This window comes from Perissodus microlepis, chromosome 22, assembly GCF_051167445.1.
Source record: "Perissodus microlepis isolate ML-2025 ecotype Zambia chromosome 22, ASM5116744v1, whole genome shotgun sequence".
In the NCBI taxonomy this organism is placed as follows: Eukaryota; Metazoa; Chordata; class Actinopteri; order Cichliformes; family Cichlidae; genus Perissodus; species Perissodus microlepis.
Window position 1 is genome coordinate 25,648,771 of NC_140481.1, and position 17,054 is coordinate 25,665,824.

General features: G+C 39.4%; 1 protein-coding gene across 1 annotated transcript; it reads left to right on the top strand.

Moving 5' to 3' along the window:
* The first annotated feature begins 2,953 nt into the window (after window positions 1-2,953).
* LOC146363286 (interferon-induced very large GTPase 1-like) lies at window positions 2,954-16,343 on the top strand. Its single transcript, XM_084920018.1, has 5 exons — window positions 2,954-3,398; window positions 5,681-5,778; window positions 10,318-10,402; window positions 10,531-10,565; window positions 10,677-16,343. Exons 1-5 carry the CDS (start codon window positions 3,368-3,370, stop codon window positions 15,576-15,578), a joined length of 5,151 nt encoding a protein of 1,716 aa, XP_084776144.1. The 5' UTR covers window positions 2,954-3,367; the 3' UTR covers window positions 15,579-16,343.
* The last annotated feature ends 711 nt before the right edge of the window (window positions 16,344-17,054 follow it).

Below are 17,054 nucleotides of genomic sequence, written 5' to 3' on the forward strand. Positions count from 1 at the left end.
TGGAGCAGGTGGTGCCTGGCAGCGAAGTTGTAGCAGTTGCTGGAAGCACTGCAGGGGACGGCGAGGAAACCGTAGGTGATGGAGCTGCAGGCAACGGTGATGGCTGGACGGGCTCCTCGGACCTCCCAGTGAAAGCTGCAGGCGACAGTGATGACCAGACGGGTTCCTCCACCGGGACCCTCCACCGGAAGCAGGCTGCTGAACGGGCCCCTTGGACCCTCCAACAGAGGCAGGCTGCTGAACGGGCCCCTCGGACCCTCCAGCGCAGCCACACAAAGTCTGAAGCGGTCCCTCGGACCCTCCAGCGGAGACAGAAGGCTGAAGCTGCCCCTTGGACCCTCCAGCTGAGGCAGGTAGGTACAGAACAGAACCAGCAGGTGCGGGGACCTCTGGCAGAGACGGATCAGAACCAGCAGGCGCGGGGGCCTCTGGCAGAGACAAAGGTAACTGAAGCTGTGCAGGGCACTGGCTCTGCCCAGGCACCGCTGACACGGTGCAGTTCTTAGGGCCTGCTTAACCTGCTTAATCAGCTGGGCAATGAGACCTAGCCTCTGGGGAGGCCCTGCAGTGAATAACTGCCCCTAAAACAGCTACGTTGTGAGAAACACCCTGGGTGGGAATGAGATTTTCTCCCTGCATATAGATGATGGATGGCTGAGTGGCTGACGGAACTTTAGACTAAGCTACAGGTAGCGGGGACACTGGAGACTGAGCTACAGGTAGCGGGGACACTGGAGACTGAGCTAGTGGCAGCTGGGAAACTGGAGACTGAGCTAGTGGCAGCTGGGACACTGGAGACTGAGCTAGTGGCAGCTGGGACACTGGAGACTGAACTAGTGGCAGCTGAGCAGGTGACGCTGGAGACTGAGCTAGTGGCAGCTGAGCAGGTGACGCTGGAGACTGAGCTAGTGGCAGCTGAGCAGGTGACACTGGAGACTAAGCTAAAGACTGCTGGGAAGCTAACTAAGCTAAAGACTGCTGGGCAGCTAACTAAGCTAAAGACTGCTGGGCAGCTAACTAAGCTAAAGACTGCTGGGCAGCTAACTGAGCTGAAGGCTGCTGGGCAGGAGACTGAACAGGTGATAAGCAGTTATTGTCCTTTGCCGTACAGAACACAACCCCCGAGTAAACAGTCCCACAGTTCAAACCAATAATATTGTCCTTTCTAATCACCACAGCCAGCCGCTCTGAAATCCCGAGGTCCAACTGTGGCGAGGGGTGTCAACGGCATGAGCGCCGTTTCCCTTTCGAAGTTTGGGCTGACGGGCCAGGCAGAACATCCTCCGTTGGGCCAGGCAGCGAAGTAATAGTGCCTGGGTGGGTAGCAGCAGCCCGGGGGTGAAGACGAAGTTCGTTCAGAACGAAATTCTGTGCAAGCGAGTGAAGTGAGCTGAACAACCAGGGGAGACTAGAAACTAAGCGCTATAGCCGATTAGCTATGGCTTGGTGAAATTCTTTCCCCTCGTGCTCCAGCCATAAGTTAATTAATCTGTCCACAGAGTAAATAATATCCTCCCGGAGCTCCTCGGGCATTTCAAATGCTGCTGGGTCCATTGTGGCTGGTTCATACTGTCAAGGCCGGCGGGGCGAGCTGTGTGGAATTTATTAAAGGGACCCAAGATGCAGGCATGATGTGAGTGGGCTTTTATTGAGGACGAATCCAAACAGAAAAGGCAAAGGTGTGGAAAGGAACCAAGCAAAATCTAAACTGGAGAAAGCTAACAAATCACAGACCTGAAATGGCGAAGCAGGGAGACGCGGGTAGATGACACAGACTGAAGCAGGGAATGAACACAGATGACGGAGCGAGATAACACAGACGAACCAGCAACAAAACCCTAACAAATGGCAAACCTTAACAAAAGACATAACAGAATAAACAAGAACATAGAATAATATAAAGAAACACAAAACACCGAGTCGTCAGACTCAGGACCATGACACTATTAGACACTTACTTGGAGAAACCTTTTGAACACAAAACACACCACGGCTAGTTATCCATGTCCATGCTTACAGTCCTAAGTGAATACAAAACTAATATAGACCATTATAACGCTTAAAAGTGTTGGTGTCTCCCGCAGGGAAATTGCAAACACAGTTAAGGTGTCCATGAGTACAGTTTCCTTGACCATCAAAAGGCCCTCAGAAACTGGGGCTGCATTCTGCAGCTTTCTGCTATGCACTTAGTTGGTCAGGAGTTCATCCTACAAGAAGATAATGCCCCAAAGAATAAGTTCAAGCTATGTGTGGTATCGTAAAAGAAAGAACAAGATGGTAAGCTTGAAAACAGGGAGTGGCCAGCAAAGTCTCAAGACTTAAACCCCATCAAGCTGCTTTGGGATGAACTTGGCAGAAGAGTGAACGCAAAGCAACCTACAAGTGCTACACATTTCCAATATGGGAACTGCAACAGAGTTGGAAAAACATGTTTATGCGGAGACACCGAACTCCTTATACTGCTTGTTATTCGTTTTTTGTTATTTTTTAAAATAAATATTTGTAAATAGTTCTTTTGTGTTATAATCCATGAGCCAGGTTTTAACAGAAAGAGATCAGTAACATTAGATGATATAGGTCTGCCCCTCATAAATCTCTCCTAACTACTCTCAACAAACAGAATATGACATGAGAAGTATAATGACCTTGGATCGCTGCATACACATGACTTTCATATGTGTGACATCAAAAGAAAAAGTGAAAGAATAATTCACTTTTATTTACATCGGCCGTGACCTGCTTAGTCATTTCTTTACCACAAAGTCACATGGTTTCTGGGAAATCAAAAGGTGAAGCACACGATTATTCCTTTTAATCATTAAGGCACGTTTATGGACCCTAAACTCCTTATATCTCTCATAACATCTCCCATTAGTTGAAAGCAAGTGGGAGGAGTTTGTGAGGGGCAAAATTAGCGTCAAATGTTTCTGATCTCACTGTATATAAAGAACAGTGTCTGGTAGGATGTATAAGTAGGCAGCTGCATCTACAGAAACCAGAGCTCAGAAGGTGAGTTTATGCAAAAGAGAGAGAATACCTTGTAAAATCTGTCCATTGTACATATCAGTATGTAAAGATGCACTGGGTGGGAGAAGGGTCACTGTAAATCAGTGTAACATTTTTCATAGTCAGAATCTTTGAGATGAAGCACTTTAGCCTGAAAAGGATGAAAATTATGTGAATTGTAAGGTTTTTACTGTCTTCAGATCTCAGCAAATTTCAGCGCCAGTGACAAGATGTGCAGTTATTTTTCTCCATCTGATCCAGACAGAAACATAAACCTATTTCATTTATTTCATTTTCATCTTTGATTGACTACTTGGATGTATGATTCACAGATTTCCTGAAAAGATAAGAAGTCACTGAGATGGAGGACCGTGATGAAACTTCATTGGAAGGTGAGGAGAAGGAAATGAGAGCTCTGTCATTATATGTTTGGGTTGGTGTTGCTGTTGCTGTGATGTAAACATTTTCTGTTCCCATTTTCTCTCTGCTGCAATGCACAACAGGAGTTTTTTAAAAGTCAGCTGTAAACAGCTTGATTAGTTTTCATCTTTTCATTACCAATCTCTTTCAGTTAGTAATAATAAAAGCGAATTAGTTAGGCGGGTGTCCTTTAAAACGTTCTGTCCAGATGAAAAGAATCAACCTTTTGGTAGTTATTGGCTGATGTTTCTATAACGTGTTACCTACAGAAGTCGGGGTGAGTCTAAAGGGGGCTATAAGGTGTAATAGACCATATTTCTTTTAAGGCTTTAATAAGAATAGTTTTTAGATTCAAAGTGAAATAATATAAACTATTCTTTTAATTCAATTTTAATAACATGTAAAAATATAAAAGTAAAAGCCACTCACCTCAGGCTGTTAAGTTGGACACCGAATTAGTAATATATTTTTCACACAAATTTTAAAATAAAAATAAAATTCTAATTCTAAAGAATGTACTCAGTTGGAATCTGTTATGTAGGGCACATGCAGCAAAAGAGAATTTAAAACAGTTTTCTTTTGTCTACATTTCAATTTTCAATTCAATTTATTTATAAAGCGCCAAATCACAGTCGCCTCAAGGCACTTTTTATTGTAAGCTAAACTGTACAATAATACATGCAGAGAAAAACCGAACAATCATATGATCCCATATGAGCAAGTGCTTTGGCGACAGTGAGAAGGAAGAACTCAATTTTTACAGGAAGAAAACTTTTAAAAGCCTAATTTTAAAAATATAGATAGTGTCAGTCTCCCAAATTCAAACTGGAGGCTGGTTCCACAGAAGAGGGGCCTGAAAGCTGAAGGCTCTCCCTCTGATTTTACTTTTAAATACTCTAGGAAACCCAAATAAAATAATGTACCATCCCACATAGACAGGTCTGGCCCGGATCTGGTGTCAAGCTGGCACTGCTAGCTGACTTCTGGCATAGTATGTCATCCAGATATAGCCCAGGCCTGGCGTAGGTGGCACTGTTTATGTGATGGCATGCCACATCTGGCACTAAGTTTAGAGAAAGTGTGTGACTGGGTGAATGTGACATGTTGCATAGAGCACTTTGAGTAATCTGGGAGAGTAGAAAAGGGCTATATAAGAATCAGTCCATTTACTGTCTGTCATGTTACTTTTGCACTATTATGTTCCGGCACATGTTGTTATTACATGGCTTGATTAAGGTACACATTAGGCTGACATCTGGGGCCAGAACTGAGACTGTTCTGGGCCAGCACAGGGCCAGCAGTGTGTCTTCAACTGGCCTTGTGCTGGCCCACACATGGGCCAGATCCAGGCCATACAAATTTTGCTATGTGGGTATGAGGTCTTTATGATAAGATAGGGCCTGATAGAAAAATAGAAAACTAAAATTAAAGAGTAATAAAACTTGTGCAAAAAATGTTCACAACCAAAAACAATAATGAATTAAAAGAAACTTTAAACCAAGGGTCCAAAATGCACTGACCATGTGTGACCATGGTGTAGCCCCGCCCTCACATTCAATTATCAGTTCTCTTCTCCAAATTCTAAGGAACATGCTTGGTCAAAGAAAATTAGCTGAGACAAAGCTTTACCCCCCAAATTATCTATAATTTATTTAACTTTCAAAATACTTTTAGTATAATTTTTTTTTATATACCATCCATAAATTCATATGAATACTAAACGCTTTAAAATCAGTGGTAAGGCCCAGACATATACACCTGTGGCTGGAGGAAACAATTAGTCCACCACTTTTTACACAATGCAATGCATGCAAAAGGAATCATCACTACAATCAATCGCATGAAAAGATAATCAATTAACAAAAAATGTATTCCATACATGCTTATCTGGTGTGTCTCAAGCAGATTGCCCGAACACAGCATCCTCACCACCAGCCTAGCAGCACATTTTCACACACACAGCTATAACCATATACATAATAAACGGCTATTTAAAGTGACAGAATCCCTCACTGGTATCAATTAAACAACTTCCACTGCACACTGGTTACCACATCTGACAGCCCAAACACCAGGAAAACATGGTGCACAGCTGTGTACGATTGAGCATTTACAATACCACCCAGTCACAGCTGGCACCATTCTAGTGCAATAACCAGGCAGGCAACGGCCAGTTACAATGCCTGTATAAGCTTGTTTACCAGGAGAAAATTGGCTTTTATTGTATTGTAAAATAATTATTTTCTGTTTTTAGCACCTGACAGTGCCCCCCCGGGTCAAAGAAAACACCAGAACATCCAACCAGAACCAACAAGTATGGGCATCCCAGAGAGTGGCAGGAGTGTCCAGCGGGTAGGGATTAATTTTAAATAATAACTTATACATATTTTATAACAATTTTGCGGGTGCTTCCCCTGAAGCAGGCAGGATAGGACCTAAATGTAGACTCACGGAGGCAAGAATAAACTCAGAAGGTAGCTTTATTGCTGAACACTGGAAAATACAAAAATGAGCTAAACTGGACATACACATGAAACTAAACAGGTAGACAGGCAGAACACATGGCGGGGTATAAGGGAGAACGAAACAGTGGACAAAGGGAAACATAGGGTTTAAATATACAAGGAATGACGAGGCAACAGGAAACACATGGGAAACATAGCTGAGACGAATTAGGCATGACGAGACAGAGGAAGCAAACTTAAACACACTGAACATGGAACGCCAGATTATCAAAATAAAACAGAAACATAGTGAGATGTATACTGTAACAATAGGACGTGGAACACGCAGACATGAAACACATGATAGACTGGGGAGACAGGATGGATCACAAATAGAGGAACATGGGAACACGCAAGGAGGACAAAACACAGACACGACTAAGGGGGCAAGGGAGAGCGAGGGAGGAACCCAGAGAGCGAGAGAAGACAAGAGAGAGAGAGAGAGAGAGACATACACGAGGGGCTGGGGGAAAAGGGGGCATGACAGACAGGGTAGACATGGAATGAAACACAAGGAGAGGAACATGGGAGGAGAAAAGGGAAACAAGACACACATTCTGTTACAAAGTAGGTATTTATAGATTCAGTTGATTGGGATTAAACATTTCCTGTTGGATGGATTTCAGTTGTTGATATTCAAGAAATTTAGTGTTGCTGATTCTAGTTCATAAAAATTAAATAAAGTTTCCATCTTGTATAACACTTTATTTATCCTTTTCTCATGCCATGATTGAAAATTTACTATTTTCTTTTTGTGACAAATATCTGGATTATTCCAAATGGGTGTTAGATTACATTGAATAACTAAAGAGTTCATTATTTTTTTAAATTCCCATCACGCTGTCAGAGAGATGTTAAGATTTTTCACGCAGTTATGATGCTTAATTCTTAATTAATCCTCTAACAGTTTTAGTCGTTGAATATGATTCAACCGTACCAGGTCTGAGAGCCTGGCGGAAAAACATACCTACATATCTAATGTTACCTGACTTTAGCAGAGTGGTGGAGGTTTTCTGAAAATTAAAAATCAGGGGCAGAACTGGTGTTTTACTCGAGTTGATGGAGTAGTTTGACATGCATGAGAAATTATCTATAAGTCTTATCATCTTTGTTAGTGAGGTTTGTGAGTTCCTAAGGAAGAGTAATACATCACAGGCTTATCGTATTATCTGTATTTTCAGTTTGAATTCCTTTAATATCTATATTTTGTCGGATTGCTGCTGCTAGTGGTTCAATGAAAATGACAAAAAACAAGTGGAAAAGTGGGCAGCCCTGTCTGTTGCCCTTCTGTAGGTTGAAGCTTTGGAAAGTCAGATAATTTGTCCTAACGCACGAATTTGGAGAGCTGTACAGTGTTTTCATCCAATTTATGAAGAATGAAAGACAAATAAGTGATTTAATGGACAAATCTTATCTTTAAAGAGGAATTTCCCAATTTGTGTGCAATCTATGTTTAAATGTTGTCCTATCAAAATTTTTAAGAATGAGCACTGAACCTTTGCAGCACTATCTGTATCACAAAGCTGAAATATATATTTCAGCCTTGTGAGCAAATGAATAGAGGACATTAGACTGCCTCTTTTGTAAATCGAGAAAACACAGAAGCAGTGTGATTTAAAAAAAAAAAACACCTTTCTTCAAACCAGAAATATTTAATTGGGCTCACAGAAAAGAGGACTCTAAAATACATCTTTCAATTCACTCCACTGGAAATTATTTGCAGTCTGTGAATTTAAACTTCAGCCTCGGAAGGAAAATGTTTTAGTAAAGATTCAACATTTCATCAGTATACTCAATATACAATGTCTAGCTAATTTTGAATCTGCGTATTATTTTTAATCGTTGTTGATAGAAGCTACTGCTAGCTAAGTAATATGGGAACAGAAAAGTTGCTAATGAGAACCAAAATATTAAGATAAAAAAACACACTTGACTATGAGGCTGCTGTTGAAAAAAAACCCACCAGTTTTCCATCCAAAGCTGGAACACTTTTCTCAAGTGTGTCGTTAACACATTTTTGTACATAATCATTTAAAAGGGAGCTCAGAAAAAACATTTACTCAAAAATAATAATTAAGGAAGCAGTGTTTACTCTCAATCCCTGAGTCGTGTACAATTATAACTACATATATCATTCAGAGAACAGAAAAGTTTTAAGTTTTTTAAACACTATAACAGATTTTAATTGATGTATCCACAATCTTTGTAAGTCAGGTTAATTGTTGGGGTTTACAGTGTATATAGCCCAAAATCACAACAACAGTTGCCTCATGGCTTTTTATATTGTAAGGTAGACTCTACAATAATACAAAGAAAGCAGAGAAAACCCCAACAATCATATGACCTGCTATGTGGGAAGGAAAAACTCCCTTTTAACAGGAAGAAACCTTCAGCAGAACCAGGGTCAGGGAGAGGCGGGGCCATCTGCTATGACTGGTTGGAATGACAGAAGGAAGACAGGATAAAAGACATGCCAGAGATTATTAACAAGCCTGATTCAGTGCAGAGAGGTCTATTAGCACATAGTGAGGAAGGTGACTGAAGAAGAAATACTCAGTGCATCATGGGAATCCCCCAGCAGCCTACACCTATTGCAGCATTACTACGGGAGGATTCAGACACACCTGATCCAACCCTAACTATATGCTTTATGAAAAAGTAAAGTTTTAAGCCTAATCTTAAGGTGTCTGTCTCCTGAATCCAAATTGGAAGATGGTTCAACAGAAGAGGGACCTGGATCAGGATTTTAAATTTGATTCTTGATTTAACAGGGACCCAACAAAGAAAAACCAATATAGGAGAAGTATTCTCTCTTTTTCTAGTCCCTGTCAGTACTCTTGCTGGAGCATTTTGTATCAATTGCAGGCTTTCAGGGAGTTTTTAGGACAACCTGATAATAATCTAATAATAAATCACAGTAGTCCAGCTTAGAAGTAATAAATGCATGAACTACTTTTTTTAGGATAACTCTGAGACAGGATGTTTCTAATTTTAGAAATATTGTGCAAATCACAGAAAGCAGTCCTATGTATTTTTCTTTATTTAGCTTTAACTGGTCAGCAAGGAATTTTCCAGATTTATCAACATGTTCAAAGTTCCTCAAATGCAGCCCTTGCATCAGAAATTATTTTCTCTTGTTAATTCTTTCGTTTAATTCTACTTTTAGATTTCTCAGGTTGTTTATTTTCTGTTCCTGTGGTGAAGCAGCATAGACAGCTCCTAATGATTTATTTCCTTTTGTTCTGTTTCTAATACAAGCGTTTTTTTCTTATGAGAACAGTAAAATTTTATTTTGCATTGCATTACTAAAGCTGTGTGTTCCTCCCATGACAGTAGGTTAATTGATTATTCTAAATTGTGCATGAATAATGAACTTGCAGCACTACATAAATGTAATTACATTTGCACCTGCAATGTTACAAATGAATCTAAAAATAAACAAATAATAAACAAATCTGTTTACTCTGAGGTTAATGAGCTAAAACTAACTGACAGCTAAAGGTTTTTTTTATTGCCTTAAGGATATATTCTTTGTGTTTTATGTTCTGAGCGTTAATTAATGTTGACTTAATATTGATAACTATAAATGTCAAGTAAGGATTTTTTTTTTTTTTTATAAAAAAGCAGTGAGGATGGAGTTTAACAGTTTGCATTCAGTTCTACAATATTCCTCATGAAAATATATAAAAAAAATTATTATGGCTGTTTGTCTGAGGTAAAACATGTCATTGTTTAATAACTTGTTTGTTTCTCTAAAAACAAACATTACTCAAGCATTGCTTCTTGAAATGTTATCAAGGATTAATCATCCATTTGTGAGTGCTAGATTGTCTATTTATACACTCTAAATAAGTCTGTAGTTCAAAATTCTGTATAGAAATGTATGATGGGGGAATTCTTGGCCTGGGTCAAAAAATTGACAAAAACCACCCTGTGATGGTTCAGGTCAGTTATGGTTCAAATATGAACAGCATGTAGGGGTTTATAAGATTTCCTTCACACACTCTTGCATTTATGAAGTCTGAAAATAAGGAGCAGGAATGCAGAAGTTTAGCAATCCCTCAGATCACTTGATTATAATAACAGCTTAAACAAGTGGTTTCCTCTGTCCCTTGACAGCAAAAAGTATTTTAGGTTTGCGATCACATATGTTATATTAAGTCATTATTGAAAATCAGGACAGGTCTTGATGTAGTTGATGAGCTACTTTGAGTAATCAATAAGACTAGAAATGTGTAATATATATAAATATCAGTCAAATAGATTCTAAAATGGTTTACTGTCTTCTCAATAAAGTACAAAGCAAGACCTTTTCATTCTGTTGACATATTTGTCAATGGTATTAACCTGATAAGCTAAATTTCAGGGTAATGTTTTTACTTCTCAGAGTGGTCCAGTGGGTGAACACAATGATGACCAGGAGAGAAAACCAGGAGATAAATTTTATGAATCATCCAAAACCAATGACAATGGTACAATTTTTCATTATACAATAACACAAAAAGCAAAAAATATATAAACTGCTGACTTCATAACTTTGAAAGGATTTGCAGCAACATGCACTGTGTATAATGCATATCTGGTTCATGCAATCCTGCAGAAACCACCGATGATTACATAAGTGGAAACAAGAAGGTAGGAGAATAAACCTTTATTCAAAAGATCGAAATGAGTATTTACTCTGTTCTGCCATATGACAATGTAATTTGATTACATGTAGTACCTCTTTGTTATTTGTTAATACAGTCAGGGATGGCTTCCAAAGAAATCAGCAGAAACAAACAGAGTCAAACTGAGACACTGCTTGACAGACTTCATCTTCAAGACAAAGTTGAACAGAAGTTGTCACCAGCAAATTTTCTTCAAATACTTCCACCTGGGAAACAGATGGACCATGTAACATCTGAGAAAGATCTAGCTCACACTTTTCTCCACAGGCTGATAATGTTGGACTACAGGGCCAGATATATTCCTGTAAGACCAGACAGTCCTAAGTCGTCTGACAACACTAAGTCATCTATGTCAGTAGCTGACGACACTAAGATAGATGACAACTTCTATATACCATCTATCTCAGGTGACGGATATCTAGAGGATTTCTATAACCCCACTGTAAATGAATATACATCATCTATTATCTTTAATCGTGAGTTATCAATCTCTGACGACACTGAGAAAGATGATGACAGTGATCTAGAGGTTTTCTTGAACACTACTGTAGACACAAATAAGAAAGAGAAGGATCGTGTGCATCCAATGGACGTTCAGATGGCAGTATTTCACTGCTCAGACAGCTTCCTGAAACAGATGATGGTTACAAAGCTCTCTCAGTGTCAGTATGCCTTACCATTGCTTGTTCCTGACCTAGTCACAAACGAGATTCTGTTTCCTCTGTGGACTTTCAGAGAAATAACAAAAACCTGGAAGGTAACTCAAATCAAAGATAACCCCAACATTGTCACCATGAAGAGTGTTCCAGTCTACAAAGCTGAAACACCCTTAGTGTCATTTTTCCGTCTGGGTTCTCTGTCAGTGTCTAAATCTCAGCTGATCAACACTTTGATCCACAACCGTCACGACACCTTCTTCCACAGAAACTGCCCAGGAAGCACCAAGTCTCGTCATTTGATGGATGGTGTGGCAGAGATTGCCTGGTACTGCCCTGCTGGAAAACCAACTGATGACTTCAATGACTGCATTGCCTTCAGTAATCTCCATGGTGATGCTCTGTTGAATAAAAAACAACATGACATACTGATTGAAAAATCTTCAGTCAATGTTTTTCTTGTGGCATCTCTGACAAGAAATAAAGAAATTCGATCTTTAATGTCATCTCATTTGAAGGAGGAGAAGCCTCTCATTTGTTTGATTGTTGATGATAGTCGTGATGCTGTGGAGACAAAAAAGGGAAAGTACATAATGGGACTCAGCGAAAAAAACCACTCAGATATATCTGAACAGCTTAAAAAGATCATTAGAGAAGTTTTGTCCAGCTTGAAACCATCCTTCCAGCTTGAAACCATGGCTGAGCTCTCTGGAATCAAAGTGGATGAAACTGACCCAGGAATCAAAGTGGATAAAACTGACCCAGCCTGTCTAAGAGGGAAATCTGCTGCTATGAAAATAATCAATCTACTTAAAAAGGATAACATGGATGTCTCAAAGATCAAAGATGAATTTCTCCCTTGTCAAGGCCAACTGTGGCATCAGTGGAGCAAAATACACAGAGAACTGTTTCATCTCAGAGGAGACATTGAAATGGAGAAAAGTGAAAGGAAAAAAGAAATGATGAACATACGTCAGAAACAATGTGCTGCTTCCTGCAGTAAACTGATGCAGCTGTTCACTGGAAGTCTCTCATCATTGCCACCAACAGACAGAGAGTATTTCCTGAAATGGACTCAGATCTTCATAGATGCCCTCTCCACCGGTGGTCTTTCTTCAATTCTACAAAGTTATGATGAAAAGTGGTCTGAGGTCTTGGCTTTGAAGAACAAACGGGACAAATCAGATCTGTTATTAAGAAAACAAACTGAACTTGATGACATATCAAAAAAACTTCAGTCTGTAACTTTTGGTTTGGAGCACATCTTCAGAGAAATGGGACAGATCTATGAAGCCCATAAAACAACACAAAGAGAGAGCAGACACACTGACTGGTCTAAATACCCTGAGCTGGCTGCACAGCTGATGATATCAGGACACCCGATGGAGTTGATGGATGGTGATGCGGGTCAGGTGCCTCTAAAATGGATCTCCAGTCTTTTAGAAGAAGTCATCAAGAAACTGGGGGACCTAAAAGTTTTTGTGTTGTCAGTTTTGGGCCTACAAAGCAGTGGAAAATCAACAATGCTGAACACCATGTTTGGGCTGCAGTTTGCAGTGAGTGCTGGCAGGTGCACCAAAGGTGCCTTCATGCAGCTGCTCAAAGTATCAGAGGAGATGAAGAAAGACTTGAAGTTTGACTATGTTCTGGTGGTGGACACTGAAGGACTGCGTGCTCTTGAGTTAGAAGGTAACAATCTTCATCATGACAATGAACTGGCAACACTTGTTGTTGGTCTGGGAAACCTGACACTGATCAACATCTTTGGAGAGAATCCATCTGATATGCAAGACATTCTGCAGATTGTTGTTCAGGCTTTCATGAGGATGAAGAAAGTTCAACTTTCTCCCAGTTGTGTGTTTGTTCACCAGAATGTCACAGATGTTGCAGCAGCAGAGAAAAACATGGATGGAAAAAGACGCCTGCAGGAAAAACTGGACCAGATGGCCAAACTAGCAGCTGAAGAGGAAGTTTGTGATGCAGAGCGCTTCAGTGATGTCATTAAATTTGATGTTCAGAAAGATGTGAAATACTGTGCCCAGCTATGGGAGGGCAGTCCACCCATGGCTCCTCCCAATCCAGGTTACAGTGAGAGCATCCAGGAAGTGAAGAACACCATCCTCTCTAAAGCTTCAGAGTCTGCTGGGATCACTCTCTCACAGTTCAAAACAAACATCAAGGGCCTGTGGACTGCACTGCTGAATGAAAGTTTTGTTTTCAGTTTTAAAAACACACTTGAAATTGCAGTGTACAGACAACTGGAAGTCCAGTATGGGAACTGGACCTGGACCCTGAGGAGCAACATGTTAACCATTGAAAACCAACTTCATTACAGAATTGAAAATGGAAAACTTGATGAGGTTGATAAGTCTTATCTTTTTAAAGAAACAAGTAAAACATATGATGGAGTCAGAAAAGAAATGACAAAGTACTTTGAGGATGACAAAGACAGAGAGATCTTGGCTCAGTGGAGAGGACGATTTGAAATCAAAATGAAAGAATTTTATGATGAACAAGTGAACAGAGTAAAAATAAAACTGGATGGCATTATCCAGCAGAAGAAAGGTTGTAAAATGATGGATGACAAGAAATCAGAGTTTGAGAACAAACTGCTACAGAAGAGCAAAGAGCTTGCTCAGCAGCTGAAGGATAAGGCTAAAGATGAAGAAGAGCTTCAACGACAGTTCAGCTCTGTTTGGAGCGGCTGGGTTACTGAATTAACAGCAGATACAAAACCTGTTGAAGAAATTAACTTGGAAAAAGATCAGTTAATGATCCTTCAAGAACTTGGTTTTGAGCCAGCTCTCATAGATGAATGTAAAAGAAGTGGCAGATACAAGAAATTATCAGACGTTGGTGATTATTCAGGTTATATGAAGACAAGTAGTAATCAGTTGATTAGTTTTATACAAAAACATATTTCAAGTGGTTTCTCCCAGGAAGAACAACAACAGATCAGATTGCTCATTGTCCAAGCTGAAGAAGAGTCACTTGGTGCAATCAAAAACAAACCTGTAGCTGCAAGAGGCTACACGCCAACATATTTGCATGAAATGGCCAATCATGTAACATTAGAATTGCAGAAATTTATGTCAGAGAAGGAATACACCTTGAGGAAGGAGTTTAGTGTTGATCTCTTGCTGTATGTGTTCTACAGAGCAGAGAGTTGGCTTCTAGAGTCACAGAAAAAATTTGTAAAGAATAATGATGCAAAGGCCTATTTAGAAAGCAAGCAAACACAGTATTACAGAGTCTTTAGAAGCTTTTGTAAAGAAAACTCTTCTGCTGTTGTGCTTGGAGAGCTAATCTGTGAGAAGCTGACAGCTTCCACTGTTGAGGCTGTCTGTAATAAGACTGCCATTGATCTCGCTGGAAGGATGAGGTGCAATTTCCCAGCATTCAGTGGGAACAGACTGAACTTGGAGAAACATATGTTGAAGTCACTTGCTGAGAAAAAAGACTTTGATGATTTCATCACTTACATCACAAATCCAAGGAAACAAACAGAAGCTTTCATCAAAGCAGAGGTTGAGAAGTACATCTTCAGTGAACATGAAGATGAAGCTGTGAATATACTCAAGAAAAATGTTGATGGCATCAAAACAACTGTGAGTCAGGCTTTATTTACTGTAACACAAAAAGTCCAAAATCAGAGAGGAGACACAGATATGTGGCTGAAGGAATTTTCTAATGTCTTAAAGGATGAGCTGACATTTGATAACATTTGTTCTGAAAACTTCAGCGACATAAAAGATTTTCACTTTCTCAAGGAAGAGATAGAAAAAGGATTTAAACCCATCATTAAGGACATGTATAGCCTCTCCCTTGATAAGCTGAAGGAATCCAGGCAGAAGCCTGAAGAAATCCTCATTGATCAGCTTTGTAACTGCTGCTGGGTGACGTGTCCATTCTGTGCAGCTGTTTGTACCAACACCATGAAAGATCACAGTCCTGATGACCACAGCACTCCTTTTCATCGACCTGATGGGATAAAGGGATATTACTACAGAAAAACTAAAGAGCTCAGCGTCACTGTCTGCACAACACTTGTTACAAGTGAAGAAGCTTTTTACCCTAGGTCTGACCCAGAGAAAGCCATTCCCCACAAACAGTACAAAACTGCTGGTCCACCGTATGATACCTGGAGAATCACTCCTGATGGGTCTGATCTGGCATATTGGAAATGGTTTGTTTGGCAATTTCAAACGCAACTGGAAAATCACTATGGGAAAAAGTTCAAGGGCAGAGAAGCAATTCTAGATCAATGGAAAGTTATATCTAAAGAAGAAGCCATTAAAAATCTGGATGAAATGTTTAAATGAGGCAAAGAAACTGCAAATCTGCTGAAAACGATGATACTTGTTTTTACCTAATAACTCGTGAATCCAGCTGTGACGGTCTGATTTTTGTCTGAATGAGAAGGAAAAAGGAAATTCTATAAATTATTAAGATGAAGAAGATGTTATGAGTGACTATAAGTTAATTCGCAAAAAATACAAAGTGAAAAACAAAAGTCACATTCTCAATGTTGCGTCTATCTAGGCTTTCAAAGTGTTTTCCAGATAAATACATTTGTAACCTAATTTTTTTAATTAGCATATCATTTACCTGTTTATAACAAAGATTTTTTTGTTTATCAAATAGTCAAAAAATGTAAGGAAACTAAATCATAAAACTGCTGTCAAACAAGTGTTAACACTCTTTGATTATTAATTTCAAACATTGCATCTGAAACCACAACAAAAACATCGTCTTTTGTAATTTAGTGGTGAAATTTTCAATTTAATTCTAGATTCATTGTTTAAGTTAAAGTTTATTCTCACAAATATATGATTTGAGATCTGTTTGACTGTCTTATTCTAATTGCATCTCAACCTGTTATATCCACACTGAATTTTGTTTAACTCAACTTTAATTTCATCTCAGCTCTTTTTTTGTCTCAGCACTGGAATGATTTTTTAAATTCTTTGTTTGCATTTGCAAATGTTTAGCATATTTAGTCAAGTGAAAAAAGACAACTGTCAACAGTTTGAACACCTTTTTGTTTTCTATGTCTTAAATAATAAAAAAGTTTATGCTTCATCTCATTTGAATTGCTTTTTTTTCCATTATGTACAACATTGAATGTAGAATAGTCCATCTAATTGTCAAAATCTGCTAACGTTATATTTCATAAATTGCACTGACATGGAGCAGCAACAAATTCATCAACAACTGATAAAAAAACAGATGAAACAAACCTGACAGCTCTCTGCTAAACTAAGTCAACTGGCTGTTTGTGTGATCAGATTTGTAAATTTGCAAATAAGTTTCAGTTACCTTCTTTTCATGTGTAACTTTGCTACACTTCTGCCATGGCGGATCAGCAAATGTGTGAGGAGAGTTGTTTGTAAATAGGTTAAGTCAATGCATTAGGCCTGAGCTCAGGCTCACAAACCCAGGCATTCTCTCAGGCTGTACCTGTACCATAAATTGCTGAGTACTTACCACTAGATGGCGTAGTACTCAGCAATTTAAGTGTGAAATTGGTAGCAGTGGTTGTGCTGATACAAGGCCGGCTCAGTTTTTACAGACTACAATGGATTATCATGTGCTTGCTGTAAGTTTGTGTTAATGGGGTTTTTTAGTGGCTGTCACTGGTAATTCATATTGGAGCTGCATTAACTGAAACAGTTAACTAAAAAAACTCCCTCTGTGAGTGTCTCACAGGATCTGATCTCAAACTGGAAGCCAGAGAGATGTGCTTTAAACTCACTGTTTAACCTTAACACAATGTATTCAAAATCACTTTGAGCTTG

What these genes read in the sequence shown, in the direction of transcription:
- LOC146363286 (XM_084920018.1), top strand. Translation starts at nt 3,368, where the DNA reads ATGGAGGACCGTGATGAAACTTCATTGGAAG. An exon ending in TGATGAAACTTCATTGGAAG is followed by an intron (nt 3,399 to 5,680) that starts GTGAGGAGAAGG and finishes TTCTGTTTTTAG; the next exon opens with CACCTGACAGTGCCCCCCCG. An exon ending in ATCCAAAACCAATGACAATG is followed by an intron (nt 10,403 to 10,530) that starts GTACAATTTTTC and finishes GCAATCCTGCAG; the next exon opens with AAACCACCGATGATTACATA.